Genomic DNA, 26,436 nt, shown 5'->3' on the forward strand with positions numbered 1-26,436 from the left:
TTTTGTTTCAGATATTCAGACAATTCAAAAAAGCTGGACCTCGTAATGGAGAAAACTTGAACGATGAAACGATGAACAGACATACCACAAAAGAAAATTATCTTTAAACATATTTATTCAAAAAAACTTGAATAGCAGAAGACACACGAAGACAGAACGAAGTATAGCGTATAAATCCAGTAAACTGATTTGACTGACACATTCTTAACATAGCAATGTTAGAATCCGATGAAGATATTAATCTAAGCAGATCAAACGCCTTTTTCAAGTAAATTCTCCAGGAAAAACAATGAAGATTGAACGAACTACGTGAACAAAGTGTCAAAGTGAGAAAGTGATACTTAAGCATCTTTCGCCCACATAGGAACACAACTTGTAACCGAATGATTTAAATCAAGTTCTTAAACTGTCTAAGTTAAGTTCTTAAATTAAATTTTTAAACCAGAAGAGCTATTATGACTGCACACTGAATACTGAGGTCTATGCGAAATTTGGGAAAAAATCCTTTCTATCGTTTCTTAAATTCACAAATTTAAGCACTAAATAAGGTTAATACACAAATTTTCTGTATTAAAATCAGCAATTAAAGTGTATGCAATTAAAAATATTTAGCACGTTCAGTAATTTAGGATATTTCATCCCAAAGTAAACTAACTCAATGCTACTTAATGCGGCCGTACTTATGACATCGATTTAAAAACCTGTCGGACATTCAAGTAATAAATGTTATTTCATTAAGAATATTATCCAAAACAGATGTTTCGGTTTATTTTTACTATGAAAGCACGTTCATGAATAATGCCACTATTACTTATATAGCGATCATTATAAAAATACTGCCCAATTAAAGATATTATAAAAATGTAAACTAAATGTACGTAAGTAATTATTGCTTATTGATAAAATTACAAAAATAAAATAGGTGGTTGCAGCATTTACATGATTTTCCTGTGATAAATTTTCCAATTTCTAATAATACGACATATAAAGTTACGTACTAAGCACACAATAGCAGAAAAGAAGCAAACCGACCTGATTTCAAGATTTAAGAGTAAAATACAAAATGGCAGAGAGCAATCTGAAAGTTGATGTCTATAAATCCTTTTATGGGAAACTAGGAAAAGCCATAACTAGTCAATGACAGTAAAAACCATTGTATAACTTGCAAATTTAAATAAATTGATGAAATTGTTCGACTCAATTGCCGATATATGTATTGGGACATTTTAAATCAGTATTAGTAGGTGGCATACCATGACTATGTTTATAATGTCTACTCAAATATTTATAATGTGAAATTTAGACAATATAACGCATTTATTCGAAATTATACATTTCAAGGGGTTAGGAAACGAACATATGCGTTAATTGCGTGTGCATCTATTTTAAAGGAAACAGGAAGTGGGAAATACGTCAATCAGCACCACCAAGTTCACTACTTAAAATTAGGGACCATCCATATCCCGCTTCCCAGAAACAATTTCCACATTTCCGTCTGACCGAAAATTGTTTTCTTAGGACATCTTGAAGTCGTCGAAGCAGACGGCGCCATTTTAAACACTAGACGCGACCGAAGAGTTTTTTGTCGTCCAAAATACATTGTGGAATGTTAAAATGTCAATTTTCTAAAGGTTACACTTAAAACTAAAATTAAAAATGCTAAAAATATATCGACCATGTCCACGGGATATAGATGCATTCGGGCGCATAACAAATTAGATCCTTTGAAGACATACGATTTTCAAGAACTCGATGAACGTTCTCATTTCTCTACCGAAGTGTCTGAATGGGTTATTTGAATTTTTTTTGATCACCTATAAATGGAACCCTAAAAAATGCAAGTTTTCATGGCCCTTCGGTTCTAAATAGGATTTTGCTTTAGTAAGACAATTCCATCCAACGTTTGGATATCATCCGAGATGAGTTAGTTGCTCTTCAAATTGAACTTAAATTAGTTAAACTTACCCAACTTTGTTTGTAAACCTGTTAGGAAATGACACTGTGTCAACAAAGAATAAAGTGACATTTTCCTTTGAATACTGGCCGGAATGCAATAACAAAACGTTTTATAACTGTTTTTGTAGATAAGTAAATGCCAGTTCGCTGGCAGTTGAACTAAGTTCAGATGGGAAATATACCGAAAATCACGTTTTAACAATGTATAATCAAATTAACATCGCAAATTGCCTAAAAATGTGAGCTTTCTTCAATGAAAATGAACCGTGAAAGCCAAGCCAGCCAATGCTTTGTCATTAAACAGTTAACCACACAGTAAAGGCCTTTATTTTAGCTCATAATCGTCAAATTAATTGTCTAAAAAACACTTTCGCTTAATTATATATCTTGCTCGTGCTGTCTGCTTTGAACTTTATATGCATTGCTGATGGCATTTTGCTGATGTACCGTTTGTAATTTAGCCCTTTTCTCCCATTAGTTCATATACACTTTCCTGGCCCAAAATCGTTTGGTTTCTCCACTTTGTGCCTGTAATAAATTTCTTCGTGGCGTTTCGCCCGAGAACCGACACTTTTTAAACAAAAACTTTGAAAGCTTAGCTCACAATACACTGCAAAAGATTATCATATTATTGCTGTTAAATCTGAGACTTCCAGCTTTGGTGTCGTCCAAATATTCTCATTATGCAATAACTTTGAATCTCAATTATGATTTTTCATTACCAAATGACTTAGTTATAGAGTTCCCAAATTGACCTTTGATATTCGACTTCAATTTCAAGTCAAGTTTTGATACAGATTTCCGAATTGCATATAAATTGATTCATGAGTCTGTAACTACAAACTGAGTTCAGCTTGCAGAGTTTCCAATTTCAGTTCTATATTTGTCTTAACCTTTAAGTAGATATGAGCACTCACTTCAATTTATTAACATATCCACATTGGAACAGTGGAACAGGATGGCTATCTTGGTCAGAAGTAATACAAATAATAAAAGTAATCCTTAGCTATTAACATGGGACTGTTGATGGTAATTTCAGAAGACACATTGAACGAACACTTACATCGAAAGTCAAGTTATTGATGAACAATTTTATTTGTTATTATAGTTAACGTGTCCATTCGGTTACTCAATTACTTTTTCAACATTGTTTACAATTGCACTGCATCGACTGAAAATTACGCAAATCCAAATTGTGCATTATGAAATGTGAGTTTATTATGTTTATTTAGCCTGTTAAATTTATAGTAGGTACCTTTAACCGACAGGTTTTCAAACATTATGTTAGTTACAGTAACGTGAATTATAATCAGGAGCACGTTTTTTCGAAAAACTGAACAACATATTAATCAATAAACGTTGAATTAATTCGATTAACATGATGAAAAAAATGTACGTGTAATAAAACTTAAGTATTAAGGTCTGCATCCTGCAGACCTGCCAACTGAATTGCAATCAATCAATGGAAGGTGTAAGTTTTTATCTAAAGGTTTCTTCCAAATATTTATGGTTACCGGCCGTTCCTTTTGTGGGTTGCTACTGATATTTTAGTCAGAAAAATTTCAATGCAATTTAATAAATGTTATGTTGATGATTGAATAATAATGCAAACACACGTGTCAAATAAAACTTATCATAGAACTAAAACAACAAGAAATTGCAAAGACAGATTCAAAAAACGTACCTAAAAAGAGCATTGTAATAAATACGAATGTACTTAAAAATAACTGAATCGTGTACCCCCTGTATCTCGTAAACCGAGCGTTTGCGGACCTGTTTGAATATTTTGTCTGACTTTTGGTAGCAGAATTTGTACTTTAAATGGTGCAACCAATTTCGATCCACACTGTATATATTAATGTAAATGTGAGATTCACTTTTTCCTACGCATTCTTAGTACACTACAATGTTCCACTGTATCGTCTGTCCGACTATAAAATCAAACAACCTCAAAATGGACAGAATAGAGCATTAAGAATCACTTAAAAAACAGTCAACATGCATGTATTAAGACAATGGCTAATGGTTGAATGATCTGTCTGTTAAGCAGAAAAGTATGTATTTTTGTTTAAAGTGAAAAATGGGATGTTGTCCAGTAATTCTCTAATTTGCAAAACTGTATTGTAATAAATTGCCTAACAACATAGAAAATCGCTGAAAGCACATTTGGTGCCTTGAACAGTCTGGTGATATTTTGTACTATAATTTAAAAAGTTATTATTTCGATGTTAGGTGACCCATTTCGGATGTTGTTTTTCACTTTATCATTAACATCACAAATACACATACAAAATTATTAAAAGCAACTAAAATGCACAACGTATTTTTTTTTATGGTTGAGGCGTGTACAAAAACCTTTTATTTGTGTAGGTTGCCTTCAATTTAGGTTTTTTCGAAAAACTGAATGTCCTCACGTCTTTAATTACGAATTTGTAATCAAATATATCAAAACGTATCAAATAAACACACTCATCATCAAATCATATTAAAAAAACGTGGGTAAAGCGGTCTTTCCAAAGACCAAATGTATCGAGTGTTCCATTAAAAAAAACACAACTTTTATGTCCCACGCGTTTGTTTGTTACATCAAGTATAAAAATAAAACTAATGACATGGATAAAATATAGCAGTCCCGATACAGTACTTCTACTTTGTACACTAATTTTCAAATAATTAAATTTTACAAATGCTGTGTGTTAGGTGCCTGGTTAAAAAATATCAAATTTACTTTCCTTTTTAACTGTTATATGCAGTAAATTGTAAACAGCTCAACATTTAAAGGTTAAATGGGGCGGTAATTTTAAAATGATCGCCTAATACATATTTGGCAGTAGAACTAACTATTGCACTAACATGGGTCGTAATGCAAAATAGGTCTCTTAATTGCAAATGTTTAAAATTAAACAGTTTATAATGAATTATTTTAAAAGATTGCCATATGTTCATGTATATACCAGGATGTTTTATCGATGTTTTTATATGGTGAAACATGGACTCGACTACAGTACCTTTCGATCCCGCAATTCGTCTCTAATTAAAATTCAACTGGTAACGTGTATTGTGCCAAGCACCCGAAGTCTGATGCTAATAAAAAAGCACACTTCAATCCGCTTCGTGTACTGTACTTTATTGAGAAAAAAATGCAACCCAATTGATCGGAAACATTCATTCAATGATGTATTACCAACCATTCGGTTTTATTTACGGTGAAGCGAAATGGCTGGTTTATTATTCATCGTGTTCAAAACCGTAACACATGTATTGTAAATGCTAGTACCGCTAAAATTGAACTTTTCTAATTTTAACTTGCGGAGTCAACTACAACTTGACCCACTGGATGCAATAGATGCATGTATAAAGTACTCGCGAGAGCTAAAATATAGAAATAACTTTTGATCGCAAGTTTCCATCAAAAATCAAAGTTTTACACGAGTGGTATCTAAAAATGAATTTCAGGTCATTTAATTTTATACATCCACGATATCCATCGCACTTGGGCTTAAGTGCTTATTTTTTACGATGTTTATAGTCCATCGAATATGTTTTAAGATCCATCGTCCTACTACTTCCTGGTGAAAGACAAATAGATGTAAAGAAGAAGGGCAACCGTTACAAAAAAATATATTTAGTAATCAAATATTTTTTCAAAAAGTAAAGAATACAAATTGAAAAATTCTCCCGAAAATGTGTTAATAACTCTCACTGTAATACTAAACCAAAAATATTCAAATATTCCGTTAAAATTATTTATTATTATACCTTGTTGCCTACTTGCTTTAAAAGTTAATAAGCAATGATTTCCTGATCGCAAACACCCAATAAAAAACGTGTTCCAAAGAGTCCTCAGAAGTTTTAGGCCCAATGCAGAAGAAGATTTTTCGAAGCAATGCGATAGTTGAAACTAAAATTCATTTGAAGTAAGATTTCTACACTAAAAGAAGATCCCCATAAAAGTCAAAGAAAGATATGTACTTTAACGGTACTAGCCGAACAAACCAGCGCTTCAAGAGTAATGAGAGGATGGATGGAATGAATGAGAGGATTTAAGTTTCATCGGTATAAAATTCAGTTATGTACATATAGGCCAGAATTTTTAACATAAACAATTTTCAAGTAAGTAAACTTTTGTGCATCAAATCGCACTTACATTGAAAACAATTGGCTTTATAGGCTTGATATAATAATTGTTAGAAAAGAATTAAATATTTCACCCGATGATGTAAAATTAAATTTGGATGAAGTATTAACAGGGTTCGTTTAGTAATGGCATACATTATATAGCGTGAATGTGAACTACAGAACGATCGTACATTTTTTTAAATTTTGCCCTACAGTTCCATATTTTTCCATATTATATCAAAAATGGTTCACATTTTCTGTATTGTGACTTACTGAAACTTACCTTAATTTTTTCCGCAGAATTTAACAATGTTATCATATACAGGGTGTTGCATTTAAAAAAAATTGATATGGGGTTACACTTATTCTGGGGCACCCTGTACAGTTGCAACTAATTGTAAAATGTGGCCGACTTAAAACGCAAAATGTCACTAAAAGTTGGATTGAAATACGAATTCGTTTCCTAGTGAGATAAACTCTCTTTTAAGGTGGGTCACCCTGTGTATGTAAATTATCAAGAAAAAAACCAATAAATGTAATAAGCAATTAAAGCTGGATTGTTTCTTGACATTAACTACTTTGCACAACAGGGTATTTATTACAAAATGTTGATTTACGTCACTGGGTGGCCATGTGATCGTAAAAATCTACAAAAAACAAAAAGATGCTATACACCTGTCATATCACAATAGTACTTAAACCTGCAGTAATGCAAAAACTTTTATGACAGAAAGAAATAAAGGTGCAATAAAATTGAATACGTGACTTCTAACTGGCATAAAATAATAAGCAATATGCTGGTCCGTGCTACAGAAGAAAATGCCGGGCCTGCCATTAAAAATTTCCTAGTAAGTTTCATTTCCTCAATGTTTCAGGCGTAACTTTTACTACGCCGATTATAACCACGCCAAGTTATTACTGCCAAACATTAAATGTTGAAGCATACTTTCATACAACAGTACTTTTGGAAACGCTGAGATAGAAATCCGAAGTAATGCTGATTTTATAACACCTTTTGGAGAGTAGGTAACACCCAGCAAACTATCGGTAAAGTCCGATATAAATCTGACCTTTTTGAACAGCCTTTGACTGGGGGGGTCGTCGTTTTTAACGGGCTGTGCTCTTTGTTGGAGTCCATTGTATTTTTACTTTATAAACGATCTCTGAGAATGGATAATGCCTTTTGTAATAATTTATATTACTAATCAACAATAACGTCGACTGCTAATAGAATAGTGAATAGAACATAATTTCCACAGAAAAATGATTTTCAACAGATGTTTAGTGTACAGTTTAGCGCGTAAACCGTTGGTACTTACATATTCCTACTGGCATGATAACGTCCTTGGTAGTAGTGAAAATCCTTTTGCAATAATTGCTTCAATACAGCTTAACAGCAGGGCATTCTGGTTTTGCTATTTCCTGAAACAACCGAAAATTACATCAGCCATGAGAAACTTCGATAAAACCTTAGAAACGCTAAAAAAATGCGGGCAAGGGCAAAATGGAACCACCTTAACATGATGCCCGCCATTGTAAAAAAAATGAAAAACCTGTTATAGAATATTGAAAGGCGTTATACAATTATATCTAACATTTATAGGATTACTATCTGTATCCGCAGAACGTTCCAAGCTAAGCAAGATCCTTATGATAACATGCTTAAATATTGAATCGCATCAAGACTGGGACCTTGTAAAAAAACCAAAACATATTTTTAAACTTTCGCCGACAGTCAAATTTTATGCGAAACATACATTTTATCTACGAAATATATCTGTACGAGAATAAGGGGCAAGTTTAGCGTCGCTAAATTGGATTTCGAACAAAAATACTACTAGTTTTTCCTACTAACATATTTTTTCGAATTAATTTTTAAGCACCTGATTGTACTTAGAGTCCATAACATGTTTCATCCTCCTCATCCTGAAAAACAGCAGTGTTGATAAAATGAATAAAGAAAGTATTCAACATTTTATTCCAAAATATTCCAATTTGGGCATTTTAACCATAAACATAGAAATATAAATAGATAATTAACCATAAACATAGAAATAAAGAATGGAAAAACGACGGAAAAGGAGAGTACGCTCAGAATTTGAGATTTTAGAGAAAACTACCATTGTAACAGCGTGACGTAAAAAATTAATGAAGAAAAGACGCATTAATCTAAAAACAGTAAACTCAACTGGCCGTAAAGTCAATTTAATCAATGTTCTGTGCATTCTGGACAAGACTAGCATATAATGGTCAATAACAAAAGAGTTTTAAGTGTAAAAATAATTAGTCATGAAAGACACCCGCAAAACCCAAGTTTATTTGCAAGGAAATTTGATCAAATCACATTGGTCAGTTGCTAAATGTTCTAAAGCAAGTCGCTATCGATCAAATATTTTTCAGCTGCAAGATGTTTCCTTTCTAAAACATTAAATTAACTACTATTTAAGAAAGTATCTAAATTCAACTGAAAACTATAGCTTTTTGGTCGAAAGAGAAGTTCAAAAATGTGCTAAAGAATCCCAGGTATTTACGCATCAACAGCAATTCTGAGTACATGGTGACAACCCTGGAGAAAAATGTTAAAAATGTATAATGAAATGGATGACGAAGCTGTTCACGTTGATGTTTACTGTTATTGCATAGTTCAAACATAATATTAATATGGAGATAGTGGTTTCTGTTATACAAAAATCAAGATAACACGTATTTTCATTACTTGAAAAGATTGGATTGAATCGAATATATTTAAAATAAAAAATAAAAAATATTTAAAAGCAGATTTCCATCTGATCATACACGGTATTTCATAAAAAATCGTTAATCTCCACCGGTCACGAGGAATATCTACATTAATTAACTTTGTTAAATACGGCTTTGTGAACGTATGCACAAATAAGACAAGTGGGTAATTTGCATATTGAATACATTGTAGTAAAATTAATATTTTTTTGATTTCCAATGTTCTTGAGGCTGTTCTAATACAAATAAATAATGGGCTTCAATTTGTTTAGTCATTGCTACCAACAAAGGATCAAATGTCGCTTAAGGAGCAGCGCCTACGAAACATAATAGAAATGTCCATTTTATTAATGTGGGAGTTCTTTTGTATCGTTCATTAAAAAGGGCGTCGACTTAGGTAGTTGGTTAAGTAATAAAAACCCAACTTATTCTAAACAGAAGAAGTAGGATAAATTCGAAGCTTACGCGGCGACATGTTTGTAAGCTGACTTTTTGAAGAAAATTAAAATTCAAGTTTTTGAAATGTTTTATTTAAGAAAACGGTTCTAATCGTTGAAATCTAAAAGAAAACTGTTTTGCGTAACTACAAAAAATGGGCGATATACAAACGGGTTTGTCTATGACTGCAGTTGGGATAAAAAATTCTTCAAATCGGGAAGCAACAACTAAAGCTATACGTAATTAAATAATTCGACGATACGGATAGAATGAAATAAGAAAATAGCAAAGGCTCATTACGTTGAGTAAAAGTCACTTACTAGCAGAAAGTAATTCGATATTTTTAACACCTGACTTAGGTGGTTTTAATTCGATTTTTAAAGAATCTAATGAAATTACTTTGAGGTTTATTACTTTTGAGGTGCCGATTTTTGGCAATTCCTTAGCTTCCCTCTTGGAAAGAAACATAGGTATTTGTATATTCTTATTATCTTTTTCTCTTATTCATAACTAAAAAATAGTGTCAAGTGGCAAGACAAAATACACTTGTATAATCCCAAATAAGCAAATAAAGCAAATATATTCTGCATTGGACATTGGACAAATCTTGGAACCCGATATTGTTATAAAAGTGAATCCATATTGAATGCATATTCCTTATTAGAACAAGTTTCACTCTGTTCACTGTGCTGTAAGTGAAAACTTGGTGATAGGTGTATATATTCTAAAGAATTCAACGCTAGTGAGAAAGTGTAATGATAACCTTTTTCGTCTTGACAATTCATTGAACTTATTGACAAAAATGTTAATTTAATTTGATCGATATTCATTAACCGTAACAAACGATTTGTAAAGCGAGCCTCGTTGCTTTTATCCAAGATTTTAGGGAGTGACCCCATTATTTTAATCGTTTTGAACGGATATGACCGATCCTACACCTCGACACATGGGTTAATAAACATCGATCTGAATCACCGAATAATCATCTCATTATCGAAACACAAACAATAGGTGCTGACAGACGTATTGTAATACAGAGCAAGGGGAAAAATATTTGCTATGTCTATAGTTCTAATATCAGCTGCAGACGGACGGCCAATGAGCTGGAATTGACATTAGCTTGATGCTTAAACTTTAAACTTATTATTAATAAATACATAAATGTCGAATTCGCACCATTACATATTCTGAAACTGAATAATTTGGATAATTAAAAAATAAAGTATTAAATAAGGCGAACCTGAGCATGGGAACCGCCAAATCTGAGTATAGGTAGTCTACTTAAATTTAAGAAGCATAAAATTTATTCAAGTCATTACTGAGTATTACCAGCATTAATATTACTGAATCTCCTATTATACTCGTGAACGGTATAGCCGGGTTATACACATTATTTTGATACAAAATTTTTTGCTGCCTTCTCATAAGGATACATAAAAATATAATATATTAACACTATTCAGGATAGTAATAGAATGAACATTTTCAAATTAAATATTGATTATAAAATAAATGATATTTTATATACTTTAACAAAATCAACATGAAAACAAATGGGAAAGATATTAATCAACGTGTAGAACCACGATGGCGGGTCGCAATTCGAGAACAAATACACAAACCCTTGAAATATTCTTTCCCTATTTCAGAGCATTGCTGAACATTCCTTGCATAGAATTAGAACTGCATATAAACTTTCAGATAATTTCCATGGGAGGAGAAAATTATTTTAAATTAATAGGGTCGCACTTTTCGATTTTGAATCCAAACTTGGACACTTTAATGAGCAGCAATTAAAAATGAAATATAATTATCTTAGAAACCGTTCCATTTTCACAACCGCCCAAGCCTTTGGTAGTCAATAAATAATACTGTAATCTATTAATTCTGCAAGTTTTGGAACAACGATCAAGTTTTGTTAAATATGCGATTTATATGTATTCGTTCTTGACAGTTTTACCGACAGAATCAAGAGCTTAAATCTCTAGCTAGTTGTAATTGATCAAATACTGTAGGTAGGTTTTCCTATAAAATCAATAAAATAATGGAATGGTTATAAGGATGTGTACACATTTATAACATAATTTAATACTGATTTTGAGCCATAAAAGCATGGTATGGCTTTGAAAAGGTATGAATGAAATGCCTTTGGATCTGTTAATTTGCATGCTAACCTCAATGATGAGGACTCATAAATTTGAAACCGGTCCTTAGAGTGCTTGCTAGTGACAAAACTGGATTCTATGGACTGGAGTAGCATCTGAATAATGGTTATTTGTACTGCTACTGTGGTGATTATTAAATTAATCACTTAACAATCACACATTTTTAAGACTTGCCGCTTACTAGTCCTATATGTTCTACCTTAAATTGAGAATTGAACGAAACGTGTTAAATAAAGTTAAAATAAAAGATTAAGACAAACGCAAATTTAGTCTCTAAAAAAGAGTAGAAAGACCTTATTGCTTAATCCCCCTTAATATTCTTAATCCCTTTGCAATTTTAATAGGTTATCCCTAATAATAATGCAAAATATTCATAAGATTCACCGAAAACCGCAAAAAACTCGAAACGTCCTGTATAAGACTATGTATGTAGGTATAAATTGATGGGCCAACGTCCCAATATGGAAACTAACAGTGCACTGCGACCATTACCTAATGGAAAAAATTGAATATTATCTCGGTTGTTGGCTTGATCTAGGTGATACCTTTAACTTGAATTATAAAAGACTTGAGCATGCAGTTCCAGCCCAAGATGTAGCGATGGTACAAATTTGATGTGTAGAATTATTGGTAAATCTTGAAAATTCGAAATGCCCCTGCCTACTGATTTTACATTAAACTTATTAATTAGCTAACTTTTGTGAAGGAAGTACCGTACTTTAGCCTCAATTATTTATTAAAGATATGAGAACATTAAGCAGACTATCGCAAATTCATAATGTTATGATAAAAAATATAGAATCAGAAGTATCCATCTACATTTATTTATCACATAAATATGCCTATCAAGTTTCGGTTTACAATGTTCATCCGGGATAATTCCTACGACCTTTTTGCTATTCGCAACATCTCGCTTTGATTTATTTAAATTGTATGTAATTATTTTGATATTTCTCAACCTACCCAGATCGTAGGCATTGTGACCGTTCATTCCTACACACCAAAAAATCCAAAAGCGAAACGGCAGGTGTTCTGAATATTGAACGATCGGCAGGTAATTGTTTCCCAGAGACTAAAAGTTATCGTTTTACTCGTAGGATTGATTACGAACTGATGATTGAATTTTAATATACGATATCTAAATTTGGAATTATTTAATGAAATTTGTTGTGAGGCTGTTTCCATCCACTTTGATTAAATTGAATTGATGCAGCAAGTTGTTAATGCCTAGGAAAAATTACACCTTTATCTATTTCCTCATCCGTAGTGTGTGTCAGTGTAAACAATACGGAAGGTTAATCACCTTAGAAAACCTAAAAGCCAAGAAACATGGTAATCAGTTTTCAGTTGTGAAACCTGATATTCCACGAAACCCTAAGAAAGCACGAATTCGCGTTACCATAAAATAAATATTTTCTTAGATTACGGTCGCACAGAATATGATTAGAAAAGTATATTTGTTCTGTGGACTTAATCAAAAGTTTAAAGAATACACTGGACATTTTCTTCAAAGTCTAAATCAAAGGTCGAATTGCAAAAGAAGGTTAAAACCCTTTTTTGCAAGAATTTCAATGATGTCAGATTTTCAATATGATTAGGGTAACACGCTTTTCTCAAGATTTATTTACTTACTCGACATGCGTTATCCTAGACACTACTTAATATAATCAGAGAACTTGATCAATCAATAAAAAAGATGTCTTGGTTTTAATGACAACCGGATGGTCGCCGAGCCATTTTAGGAACTGACATTGCTGATTCAGCGCGTTACAGGTTGTTGGTGCAACAAGCATCGATTTAACGTAACATTGATCCAAAGGTGAAAATTTTAAATAAAATAAGTTTCAAGGTACTTTTCAGCATTGACGGCTGTAGTTGGCATAAACAAGACATTTTTATAATGAACATATTCTGTATGGAAATGGCCTATAATTTACATCTGGAGAAACAAATAGATAATTGTTCAAAAAAAAGATGTAAGATATTTAAAGTAGGCAACTTAATTTCGCATTTAAAATTTGCACTTTCATAATATTGATAAGACGAAAAGGTCTGCGTCGTCTTTAAACACAAAATTTCCAAGTGAAAGGACTAGGTAGTACCTAATAGGTATATTAATAGGTATTTGGTTTGCAAAATATTTGTCTGAGAAACTACAGAGCGGTCAGAATAATCGTCCAAATTAACGGTATTCAAGCTCAAAAATCTCACATATACTTACTTACTACTTACTTACCATTAACTGCCATGATTTACGTGTTAGGCAAAAGCCAAGGTTTTCATCCTGAATATATAACACTAACAATATATAGCTTAAAAAAAACAAATATTTTGCTAACCAAATATTAATACAGTATTAGTCCTTTCTCCTGCCAAATTTCCAAATGTTGTGTCTAAAGACAACAGAGAAATTTTCGACTTATCAACACGATGAAAATGCGAATTTTTATTGCTAAAGCCGAATAACTAAAAAACAATATAAATACAAATAACTGAAATACAATTTTGTTTCATATTTTTTTTATAACAAAGTAAGTGAATCCTACATAAGAATTCAAAAAGATTCATATCTTTTTAACATGAAAAAAGGGAATTTGAATTTGAATAATATAATAAATAGAGTATTCAATTAGAAAACTGCTTTTTTCTATGCTGAAACTTTCCTTATACTTAATTGTAAACATGTTTACAATATGTACGTTAAGTACTTTACAATTTGACGATGAAACTTTTGAAACGAATAGCACCGGTTAAATGTCGTCAGAGTCTAAAATAGCATACCTTCAAATCCACAAAATGTTAAAACAACATGTGAATTGAAAACATTGGCATCAATTCGATTCTTTAAATATGAAACATCCGATTTGACTAGAAATGCGTGCGACTTCCCTGTCCAAAATTAGTTTTCTTCTTCAATATTGACAGAAATGCCTGCTTCTTTCATTTATAAATGTTTTATCCAACAGCCATTAAACAAGCAAGTGAAAAGTCGCCTAGGTGCTACAACAACACTCCAAAATACAAATACAAACCATTCAAGATAATTATGCCAAAAGTATGTTATTAAAACACTCACACAAGCGGTAGTTTGAATGGTCCAAATTAAAGCTAAATGTCAATGAAAACAACGATTTCATTTCGGAAAAATTACGTTTCCATTCACTCCTTTTACGCATATTCATCTATGAACATGACAGCTCACCAATGATTGTGAAAAGAACCAGTACATGACAATGCATCTAATGTGTGGATAAATATTTCCGAATTCTTATGAATGAAATTGTAAAAATTATAAATTTATAATTAAAGTGGTTGTAACAGTTTCATTTTAAGAACATGTTTAACGTACCTATTCTAACCATTCTGTTTGTCAATCTGCTTCTACTTAGTGCATCAGTTTTGAACCGTAATATCGTATCTTACATTTCACAATAATACGCACAGGGTGAAGTGTTCAGCTAAAAGCGTACCCCACGGCATCATCAGTGAAACCGCTTATAACCGGACACTCATGGTTCATGGTTCTAGTAACTATGTCCTCTTAATAAAGGGAGTAAGCACATTTAATTAAAGAGTTGCATGGCTCATAATAATAATTTAATACTATGTAGATAAGTACATAACATTAAAATGAATCAAACAGTTATGACACAACAATTTTTTGTAAAGTTGAAAACGTTTGGTTAAAAATGTATACTACTTGTTTACAATATCTGATATCCTAGATTGACGCAACTGTGACATTTTTTGAAAATGCTCAAAGGCAATGTAGTCCTTACAATTTTCAGATGAAGTGAAGAAATCGATTCACCAGAAATTGGCTGGTTTGTAAAGAATATAAAACGCTGCTGGTCTATTGTAAGAGTCCTTGAAAATACCCACTAAGATATGTATGTAGAATACAAACAAATGCGGTTTTTATCATGCAGAACAACTAAGGCTCCAAGATCAGTACTAACTGCAAGGTAACATGGTTTTATTAGACACACTGCTACAAATCCGGAGGAAATTACATCATTTATTAAAACGATTATTGTTTTTAGTGGGTTATTACCGCCTTCGTATTAAATCATGATTTCATCACTGTAATTTATAAGTAAATAGAGTAGATTATAAGAGAGTAGAGTAGTAAGCCAGATACGATACGTGTTAATGGTAGCAATTCTGCAAAAAAATATTTCCTTGGGTTTTCTCGTTAATTTGCTTTTCATTATTCATCAACAGAAAAGTCTGTTAAAACATACATATTTTATTTGTTCAGCTTAGAAAATATCTACTTAAAAATAAGAAAATTTACGTATTTATACACACCTTTTTTAAATATTAAATGTATAACCACAATCAAATTACTCAAGCAGGAATTACATCACATCAAATGTCAATTTTTTAATTGAAAACGGCTATAAAAGCAACGCTAAAGAATGTAAACATCCGTCATTAACGTACCATTAAAGACTGTATCTTGCACACCATTGCACAATCGTAATTGGATGAAGTATAAAATGACAATTCATATTGTATTATGTTTGAAACACATACAAATGATGTTTTAGCAACATTAACTGAACTGTTGACACCATTTATCTTCTCAAATATGTGAATTAGTATGACGACAGTAGTACAAAGTCTATTATTTCTATTCATGTCTTTGCACGATTCATTATTTCAATACTTGATGAATTACTTTGGCTTTCCACATCAACTACTTTATAGAGCATTAAGTACAAATAAAAAATATCTAAAAAAGTAATTGAAAAATGCGCATAATGAATGTAAAATGCAAATTGACGCAACAGAATGATTTGAAGAAACTTGATGGCGCACATTTTAACTTGCACTTGATAATGAGAACTGAAATAGGTACATTATACTTGAAATTTGCCAAAGTCAATGACTTAAGTACATAATTACTTAAGTATTTCACATTTACTTAAGAACTACTTGTGCATTTTTGCTTATTATCTTATAATTTGTGTATTATTTTTTGCTATTTGTTCAATTTAGCCGTTTGCAATTAGCTTAGGTTGTATTTAGATCAATTTTCAATCAAGAAGCAAATTAATTATTTCCCATTTTTTTTTGTTCAAAACTTAGTTTTTATCTAACGTTTATAATTGCGACATGTATATTAGTAAAAACTTGCATCTCAAAATAATGAGTATTATTTTTTTATGGAGACGTCGATCTGCATTATACAGGGTCGCGTAAAATGAGTAGTTTTACCGCTCGATTCTAAAATGGTAAAAACTCGATTTTTTTTAAATAACACCCTCTGTATTATGGAATAAATGGAAAGACTATCAAAATCCCTTTCAAATGAATTTATATGTAAATATACTTCAGTAGTAAGACTTCGAAAACGAAAGTTTTGTTTCTAGTTCCTAGTTCCTGTAAAAATAGGATTGTTTTGTACTTAAGTGAACGATGTTTATTTGGAGCATTTATTAAAAAGATCTTGCACATTTTTTAAATTTGCTTTTGTTCTGTATTGTTCTATGCTATTTAGTTGTATTTTGTTATTTGTCCTTAATAAAATTATGTAGTTTTGATTTGTTTTTGACACATAATTAATGATAATATTTTGAAATAGTACAAAATGTCTGTTGATTGGTTATTGCTTGGAAAACATCTGATTGAACTGTGCCCGAATGTTTTCGCTACCATTGGGTCACATCGTCCGCGAAGAATAAAACATTACATCAAAAATTAACTTCCATAGCTTTTTCTTTCCATTATAATTTTCGACTAACTTTGTTAAGAAATATTCAAATATTTATTTTCGTTTTATTTACTGAAAACAATGATAAATTCCAAATTTATCCCCGAAACCCGGTTTTATCTTGGAAACCTTACTTTTTAGGTACAGGAACATACCAGTTGACCAGGAACATACCAGTTGACAGAAGTTTTCATTGCCTTTCAGGTTAATGGATTATTCAGAGTGTGTTCAAGGAAGTTGATTTTAATCTCAACAATGACAATAGTTTTAGTTATCATTATTATTATGACTGAGACAAAATAGTCCTTTTGAATGTATATTTCATCCTGAAAATGTTTAACAAATACCTTTTTCTTCACATTTCTTCCTGATTGCAATTATTTTTGTCATTGAATTAATTTTGCTTCTCGCTATAATAGTTATTATTATTTTGGAGCTATTTAAATAAAGCTACGTTTCATTTTACGTGATGCTGTATTATACATAAGAAACTTATACCCAATACAAAACTAATACCGAGTTTCTATTCAAGATACTGAATTTTGAATCGAAGCCGTAGTAATAAACATTAAATTTGAGCTATGTTTTGAACTAAATAATTGGAAATTAATTAATTACTTGGAAACCGTTAGAGATAGGTGGTATAGGAAAGTATGAGAGAATAAGATTTGGACACTAATTGCGAATCCAAAAACAGTATTATATCGAATGTCACATAAGCATATGATCAGAAGGGTACTGATACAGAAGTACGATATTCTTTGGATCAAAAGAAGACAAAAAAGTGTATTTTTTGAAATATTAAAAATTAACTCACTGTTCCCATCTAGGACTCATGTTATGATGAAGCAACCGAGTTCATCCGCTGTGAGCAAGTGAGGAATTCTTGAGTGTCTTGGTACAAAAACTACCAGAACTTTTTATTTAGAAGCTGGAATCAATAAGTTGAGTTGATGCACTAATCTTATTTATAAGAGCCCAAAAATGTTCGAAATAGATTAGTGCATCAATTAAAAAAAAACATATGATTCCAAATTATAAGTTCTGATAGTTTTTGTACCACGACACTAAATAATTCCTCACTTGTCCAAAGCGGATGAACTCGATTGTTTCATCAAAATATGAATACAATACTTACATAAGAACAAATTCACAGCGAGTTTCATTAAAATTCAAAGCACCATTCTTTCAATATTTCAAAAAACATATTTTTTGAAGAACTTATTGAGTCAAAGCATAGGAGATAATAACGTTATAAAAACATTCTTGTTAATAAAAGTTAGGTCATATAATCGTTATTTGTGCTAAAGAATGTATCAGTGCCCTTTTGATCATGTGCTTATGGGACACCCTGTATATGGGGTGACTCATTTGAAATAGCAAAGTTGATGATACTTTTATTTTTTAGAAATGTATTTATTTAGATTGTTATTATTATTTATTTAGAATATTTATTTAGATTGAGGGATTTAGTTATATTAAAAAAATATATCGAAAATCTACAAAATCGAATGGAGAAATATTTATACATATCAATAATTCATTTGGCAAGTATTTGTAACCTGTGATTATTAACGCCTTTCAATCAAATTAAACATGACATTTTCCTTAACATGCTCAATCCAACATTAAGTGGCATCTAGTGCTATTAGAGGATATTAAGCAATATTTTTGTGCTGATTAAATGTCGTTTTGGAAGATTAAATGTGGTTTTGGAAGATTAAACAGCCAATTACTTATTGACGAAGTCACATGAATGGAATTAGTGCATTCACGTTGGTTTTTTAGTATTTGATCGACTTGTAATACTAAGGGAAAGTCTCAGTGTTTTGGCCTACTAATAATGATTTGAATAGGTTGAACTACAATTTAAATATATGTTTATCGTCATTCAAAAAAACGCACATATAAGTATTGGAATAAATAATTTTACTTTATTAGTTGAGTTAATTGAATTTATTAGTACAATCTTTTGACAATAAAATAAACTGAGTTCAGTAAAATAAGAGTTATTCTTAAGCATAAACAAGAATGAGTAACAAAACGCAGAAATGTGAGCTAAAACTCAGAAATATGAGTTGAAACTCATAAATATGAGCTGAAACGCAGAAATAAAAAAAAGTGAAATAAGACAATGGTTTGTTGACATCAGTTGAGTTGAAAAGAAAAGTTAAAAACTAAGCTAGCAGAAGTTAATCAAATAAATAATTATAAAAAACGGGTGACACATGTTCACTATTAAAACCTTCAATACGGGTAAGTATTCCGTTTGCCCTCTTTATAGCAAGTGATTAACTCATGGTTGGGAGACAACTATAATAATTGTAGATACTGTGAAGCTAATTAGATCAATTTGCAATAATGGAGTGACAAACGACAAACAATTACAGAAAATGATTACCGTAAATTTACAGTTGAGTAAGCGCACACAGTATTTCAAACATTTCTAACACCTGAAGCACTGCGAGTGGGTTTACACCTTTATTCAATATTTGTTTAAAAAATTTCGACCAATGGAAAAAGATCAATTGATCGACATGCACAATTGATCTTTGCACAAATTTTCAGAACAGTGTTTTCGGATACCCAATCTCGAGTACATTGTGACTGGCTGCTGGTGTGCCTGTCAGTTGTACATAATGTATATGTACACATGCTTGTTCTATTTGAAGTAGAAATAAATACAAATATAAGTACTGTCAATTTTTAGGATTGACAAGTACCTAATAAGTAAGTTTCATGTAAGGTCAAGGACCCGGCAATACCGGGTAAATATAACGGCTTTTCGGGACACGCAAGTGTAAATCGAATACCAATCAATAATAGCATTATTTAAGATGTTGGAGAGTGAAATTAGTATTTTTACGAAGATGATAAGGCATTCAAGTAGAAAACTTCTAACAGATGCTGGACCAGATTCCTGAACTTTCGACAATTTCATGCTTAACAATTGTAAATTTGTAAATTAGACGATCAGAAAATAAGTGAAACGTATTTTAATTAAAAAACACTCAACCCTTTTTAGATTAAAATCGGAGAAAAGTTATGTAAGTAATCGAAAAGTGCCTGATTTTCCAGTTCTAGTTGCCATACAGGTTTAGGCTCAGAATTGAAGCCTGCAGTTCAGTTTAGTAATAGACGCAAAGACAGTATTCAAAACGTATAAAACGACAGCATGGTTACTTTCAAATGATCACCCTGTATAGATAAATAAAATATTGATAGTCGGCAGAAACGTAGTCATGAGACATGAATGATTGGTTTGGTGGCACTCAGAGGATGTTCTAATGACACTATTAGTTTTGTCACGCTTGATCAGCCTTACATCATGTTATATAGCCATGAGAAGACATCTATCTTTCCATCATACGTTGTTGAAGCATGATTGTTCTTACTTGCATGATTAATACGCAAAATTGTAGATTTTGCTCCATATGTATTTGCGACATGCCTTGTACATATCTGATGACATAAAAGTGATTGTTTTACAAATTGTAGCTTATCGATGGCAAAAGCGATGAAAACATTTGCCTGAAGCTGAGTTCTATCAACCGAATATGTAAATTGGATAAATTGAGTAATTGAAAGTAAATATAATTTAAATATAAGGAGACGTACTACTTTGAAGGCCCTAAAAGGCATAGTTGCAATAGATTCTGTGAAAGCTTCTTCTCAAGCCTATTATTCAACAGCGTAAAGTAGTGGTTACTTTTGACAAGCTACATATTACGACTCCACGTCACTACTTTTCGATCTTTTTTGCAAACAATTGAAATAAATTGCAGCTACTCCTCGATTATGAAGAAACCTTTTTACTTTCATATGCAAAACTAAATCGAAACTGTTGGTTGGTATTACTAGGATTAGTGGATACCCATAAGTAGTGCAATTTGTAGAACTTTACAGAAAGTTTGCTTTCATTTCTATTAGCTAAATCATAGACCAAATAGATTTAAATACACGATTTTTAATTTTTTTATTGCAAGTCAAAAAAATGCTCATGATTAATTTAATATTTTGTTATTGTATCTCGTAATTTGTAACTGCTTCTTACACAGCAAGTCCATCAAGATAAAAAAACAACAACATACAGAGCGCTATTTATTATCTTGTCACTTTCATTAACATCCGTAACAAACTGCTAATTTCAATTTTTCCTGGGCGATCTGAATACTGACATCGCTTTAAGGAATTACCACCCACATGAATGTTTGCCACACAGTTCTAACCGCTTCAGTATTTGGTGCTGAATATATTATAATTATTAGATACAATTTGTATGCGTTTGTCCTTTATATTTGCAGTGTCGTTCTCCTATTTTAAATGATGTGAAAAAATCAACCGAAATATTTTTAAATAAATAGACAAATGGAAAAATATTAAAACATGTAAGTAAGCAATAGAAGCAAAAATTGAAAATTTATTTCATTCTTGGTATCGATGATATAATCTACTTGATACCACTGCGAAATAAAAAATTATATTGTTCACATAGCAGTATCATAATTCATCTAAAGTCAAAATTCAGCAATATCCAAAAATAGGAAGTTAAAAACGATGGTTTTTCGACTAGCGTGGAGGAAGGACATCCCACAGTATTTTCTATTCTTGCTAGGCAATTTTCTCAATTTGATTAAGGAAACTGTACAAAATATAATTCTACATAGTCCAATGTTTGTACATGAGAGCGTAAGATTTCTTCTTAGATATAAACCACTATTTGCCCAAAGCAAACAAGACCAAGGAATTTTAATTGTCCTTAGCATTGGTGTAAAATCATAAAACATAATCCGAAAGCATGGATGTATTACATTATTAAATAAGTTGTCTGCCAACTTAAAAAATATAAATAGTTTGACAATAGGTAACAGTAGTGGCAAAACTGTTAATTCACTCTTAAATTAGATAGAAGAAAAGTTTTACTTACTAACAGGCTGTGCTGGAGTTGAGAGAGACTTTGTGAAATTCTTACCTGAAAATAAAATTGACTATTAACAATTTACAAAAACGTAGACTAAGTAAACTAAAATTAACTTTATTTGACTATATAGAGCTCTTCAGTTTCGTCAGTAACATCTAAGATATAATTGGCAAAGCAAAAGCGCTTCGTTAAAAAAGTACAGGGTGTTCAAGATTTAGTTAAAAATTAATTTATTATGTGTTGCTAAACGGCTAACGAAATATATCCCGCCGTTTGGGCATAATAAATAAATTTTATTTTTAAGTGTGGCATTTGGCAATAGTGTATCGATTAATCCCTAATTGTTACCTATTAACGGATTCCATTATCAAATGTTTAATCCGTTCACTCAACATAGGAAATTTGTAGCAGGGTGTAAGATAGAAAAATCGAAACAGAGTTCTTTCCCATAAATTGAAACGGCAATCCAAACGTTTCATTATGTTACGAATAAGGGTTGGTGAATCAATTTTTTTCTTGAAAATCCTCTGATATCCACGTAGGTATGTATGAACGCAACTGGCAAAACATAAATTACTGTTTTTATCGCAAAACGTTCCCCTTCGATGGCAATTAACCTCCTAAATTTTATTAAAGCATCTTCTGCCATTTAGAAACAATTAATAAGTTTAATGCTTTTTTTTACCAAACTGAAACACTCTAAATCAATGTTGCATCTCTAATGATTTAAAAAAAAACTTAAGTATCAGTTGTTAAATTAAAAATGTTAATGACACTGTTATCAGTGCTCCGTAATAACTTTGTATATAGCATAGTGCATTCTTGAAGATTCAAAAATTTAGACAAAACGCAACAGACTTCAGAGATATGACACATTGTGAAGTGAATAAGTGGTTGACGATTCATGAGTCAACACTAGGCATTTCAAGTATTTACCACAAGATACTTAAACATTTAATGTAAAAATCCGGACGACTGTACTGAAATCAAACAAATAATTGTCGAAGAAGGTTTATTTTACAAAATGAAAGTTACGTGATCGAAGAATTCCGCGACCGTTAGAAACACGTTCAGGCATACTGGACATATGTAATTCGTTTGAAAAATACCATTTTATCATCTGCAGCTTACCAGTGACATTTAATGGTGATTTTAACACTCGATACGTTATTGATGTAACGGTTAATCGTAATCCAATCAGAGTCGTAAGTGCCAAAAGCCACATATGCCTAGAAAATGTACGTTTATGTCAAAATTTGATATAGCATAATAACTAAAACTCTCTACATAATTACTACAAGGTTATATTTACATACTTGTTACGGTATAGATAATAACAATCATTATTATGCAGGTTCAAGTGTCTGAACGTATTGCGTTACAAAATAATGTTCCTTATTTATTTATTATAACAAAATTATCCTACAAATAGACTTGTATGTAGAAAATGAATTTCCGACCTTACCAGCTTTCTCTAATTTTAGTACATCATTGTACCGTATGCCATTACAATATGTGACTTGGTCACAAGGGAAAACAAAAAAGTTAAAACCAGCATGTCCAATAAAGGTAAATGTAACTATTTGAGATCGCTCTCCTTTCATTATTTTCTATATATGACCATTTGCTACGTATTGGGATGTTTGGAATGGTGCATTTAGTAAAACCGCACATATCTCATACGATAAAATTAGTTTTTGGTGAACATTAACATAAGAATAGTATTCTACAAAGTACAAAAACTAGTCCAATGCAATTCAAGCTCACATAATCAATTCTCTGGCACTTGAAATATCATTGTTATTATTTATGAATGTGTTAATCTTGACATATTTTTTCTTATTTAATGCCTTATAAGATTTCTATTGTTACTAAAAATAGACTTCGAGTGGGTGTTTTTTCAATCACTAGCAAACAGTTTACTAACTTTTCTAATTGGTAACCATAGTAAGGAATTATTTCAAGGATTGTCAATATTGTTAAATCCATATTAAAGCGTATGCTAATTCTTACATAATGGGTTATTTATAAAGTAACCGGTATAAAGTTAATCGGCGTAGTACTTATGTGGAATTTGAAAATTTCCCGTCAACTTTAGGACTTAATTAGTGTTGGTTTTAATCAGTCGTGAAAAATATCTGCACAATTCGAATATTAATATGAAAACACTGGCGGAATTTGATATTTCACTCTCCATATCTAAGTTCTTGACCTTTCGAGATTTAGTATCTGTTGGTCAAAACATACATTATGAACCGTTTAGGATTAATAAAGAACTATTAATTTTGCTCCTTTATTAAAAACACTGTAGGATTACTTTAAACAAATTTTTCAGCTCTCCAAAAACAATAAACCATCAAGCTTACTTCAGCACTTAAAATAAAAATGATGAACTAGTTGTTTATCGAGCTTGATTTTCTAGAGCGGCAAATTTAATTTACTTAAGCGATTGCTCTTCAGGCATTCCTATTATAGGCATTAACTGCATACATTTAAGTTAAAACATATATTCGTTTATGCATTCTATTGCTGTGTGACAGACCCTGGAAAAGCTCATCCATGGGTATACAATGCCTAGAAATGACCAGCAATAGAATTTGTAAATGAGGCTTGTTTGAATTGGCTGGAGTTTCTGCTGTTGTTTCATAAAAAAATGGATTAGAGCTTCCAGAGCTTTTAGACCCAAGGTGATTTATTGAGGAAGCTTTTTTTACCCGAAAATGAACTATTGACGAAACCCTTCGACGAATCAATGAATGATTTATTTAACAACAGTATGAACCCACAATAAACTCATCAACATATTCGACCATTTGGTGAGTGCTTAATACAGGGTGTTCCACCGGAAACTGCCGCTATCGATATCTGGCAAATTATAATCAGCAGAAATTTGAAAATTCGACAGTGTGCCGAAGTGATTGGGGCAAGCTATCTAAAATGTTGTCAAGATGGTCACACTTCCGGTTATACCGGAAGTCGGAATCAACTCGTTTATTTTAATTGGGACACTATGTATTATTACAGCTTTGAATTCGACTCCAGATTCTAAATACATTTTATGCTTAATATCCTGTACTTAATTCTAACCGTTTTTGATATATGTATTTGAACTTTTATGTAAAAAATGATAGTTGCAGCCACTCGAATAATTATTCATTTTTCGGATAAGGGAATATGGCTACTTAATTTTAGTCGCATTTCTTGTTGAAAAGGACTTCGGAACGTTAAGGGAATTTTGAGAACATTTTAATAACTATTAATACAAAGTGTTGAAGAAATAAGTTTCAAAATGACGTTGAGAAAACCGCCTAAAATCCATTTTTCCAAAGAGAACCCCCATTTTTGATAATTTTATCTTTTTTACTATTCTATATACATCTAAAATACTATATCTAAAAATAACAAGTTTGTGTTAGGGTGTCTATTCCCAAAGTGTTTAGTTTCCGAAATATTGTCAATTTAATGTTTTCATATGTATATTTTGCCGCATTTCAATGCAGTTTTTAATGCTGTTAGTTGCCATGACGAAAGTGGCCATTTTTAACTACAATCAACTGCCAAAGAAATGCTTACCATGGTCAATCACTTTTTGAAAATAATTAATAATCATGCCCAGACGCTTATAGTAAAAATGAATAATTATTCGAGTGGCTGCAACTGTCAATGTGCAATTTTTTACATAAAATTTTAAATATGTACATATATCAAAAACGGTTAGACTTAGGTATAGGATAATAAACATGAAATATATTTAGAATTTAGAATACAATTCAACAATGTAATAATATAGAGGGTGTTCTATTTAAAATAAGCAAGTTGATACCTACTTCCGGTATAACCGGAAGCGTGGCCGCCTCGAAAATATTTTAGATCGCTTGCCCCCAATCACTTTGGCACACTGTCCAATTTTCTAATTACAAATTGCTCCCAATTACAGTTTGCCAGATATCGATTGCTTCGGTAGGACACCCTGGATAGTCCGGCAAAGCATTTTAGGAACAACTCCATTCTAAAATGTCATGTCAAAAAAGTTTTTCGCATAAAAGTCGAATTTGGAAATTACAATTTAATTCAGTGTAACAAATACCCAAAATCCCCGTGAACATAATGTGAACTATGGACGGGATGACCCTTCTAGAACTTACAAACCAAAAAACTCCAAAGAACTTATCAAAGAAATAGAATCAAAGGTAGAATAAGAGAGTATTTATTAGTATTTGTCGCCTTAAACACGTAGAAACAAGCCAAGAAAAAATTAGAAAGAATTCAATCATATGACATCCACACAAATGCAAATTATAGGCAGAGTAAGTGAGAAAAGAATAAATTCAGAAAAATAACTTGGCATACAACTTGAAAGCAAAGTAATTGACCTTCAG

General features: G+C 31.5%; 1 protein-coding gene and 1 long non-coding RNA gene across 4 annotated transcripts in view; one reads left to right on the forward strand and one right to left on the reverse strand.

Moving 5' to 3' along the window:
- Positions 1-447, forward strand: part of LOC109533873 — a 179,543-nt gene extending 179,096 nt beyond the window's left edge. The window contains exon 5 of the long non-coding RNA XR_002171566.2: positions 12-447. This is a non-coding gene — a long non-coding RNA (uncharacterized LOC109533873). The remainder of the gene's footprint in view (positions 1-11) is intronic.
- LOC109533799 overlaps positions 1-26,436 on the reverse strand; it is a 139,421-nt gene that overhangs the window by 92,875 nt on the left and 20,110 nt on the right. Inside the window, exons 2-3 of one of the 3 annotated variants that reach the window (XM_019899224.2) lie at positions 22,064-22,108; positions 7,395-7,497 (exon numbers count right to left, since the gene is read on the reverse strand). In XM_019899224.2, the coding sequence (XP_019754783.1) occupies positions 7,395-7,410 (16 nt within the window). In that variant the 5' untranslated portion in view covers positions 7,411-7,497; positions 22,064-22,108. Of the gene's footprint in view, positions 1-7,394; positions 7,498-15,728; positions 15,748-22,063; positions 22,109-26,436 lie in introns of those variants that run through there. The other 2 variants (XM_048660639.1, XM_019899222.2) reach the window with 2 other exon arrangements.

The sequence above is a fragment of the Dendroctonus ponderosae genome, unplaced genomic scaffold, assembly GCF_020466585.1.
Source record: "Dendroctonus ponderosae isolate FM_Combo_2020 unplaced genomic scaffold, Dpon_F_20191213v2 Dpon_F_20191213_1, whole genome shotgun sequence".
In the NCBI taxonomy this organism is placed as follows: domain Eukaryota; kingdom Metazoa; phylum Arthropoda; class Insecta; order Coleoptera; family Curculionidae; genus Dendroctonus; species Dendroctonus ponderosae.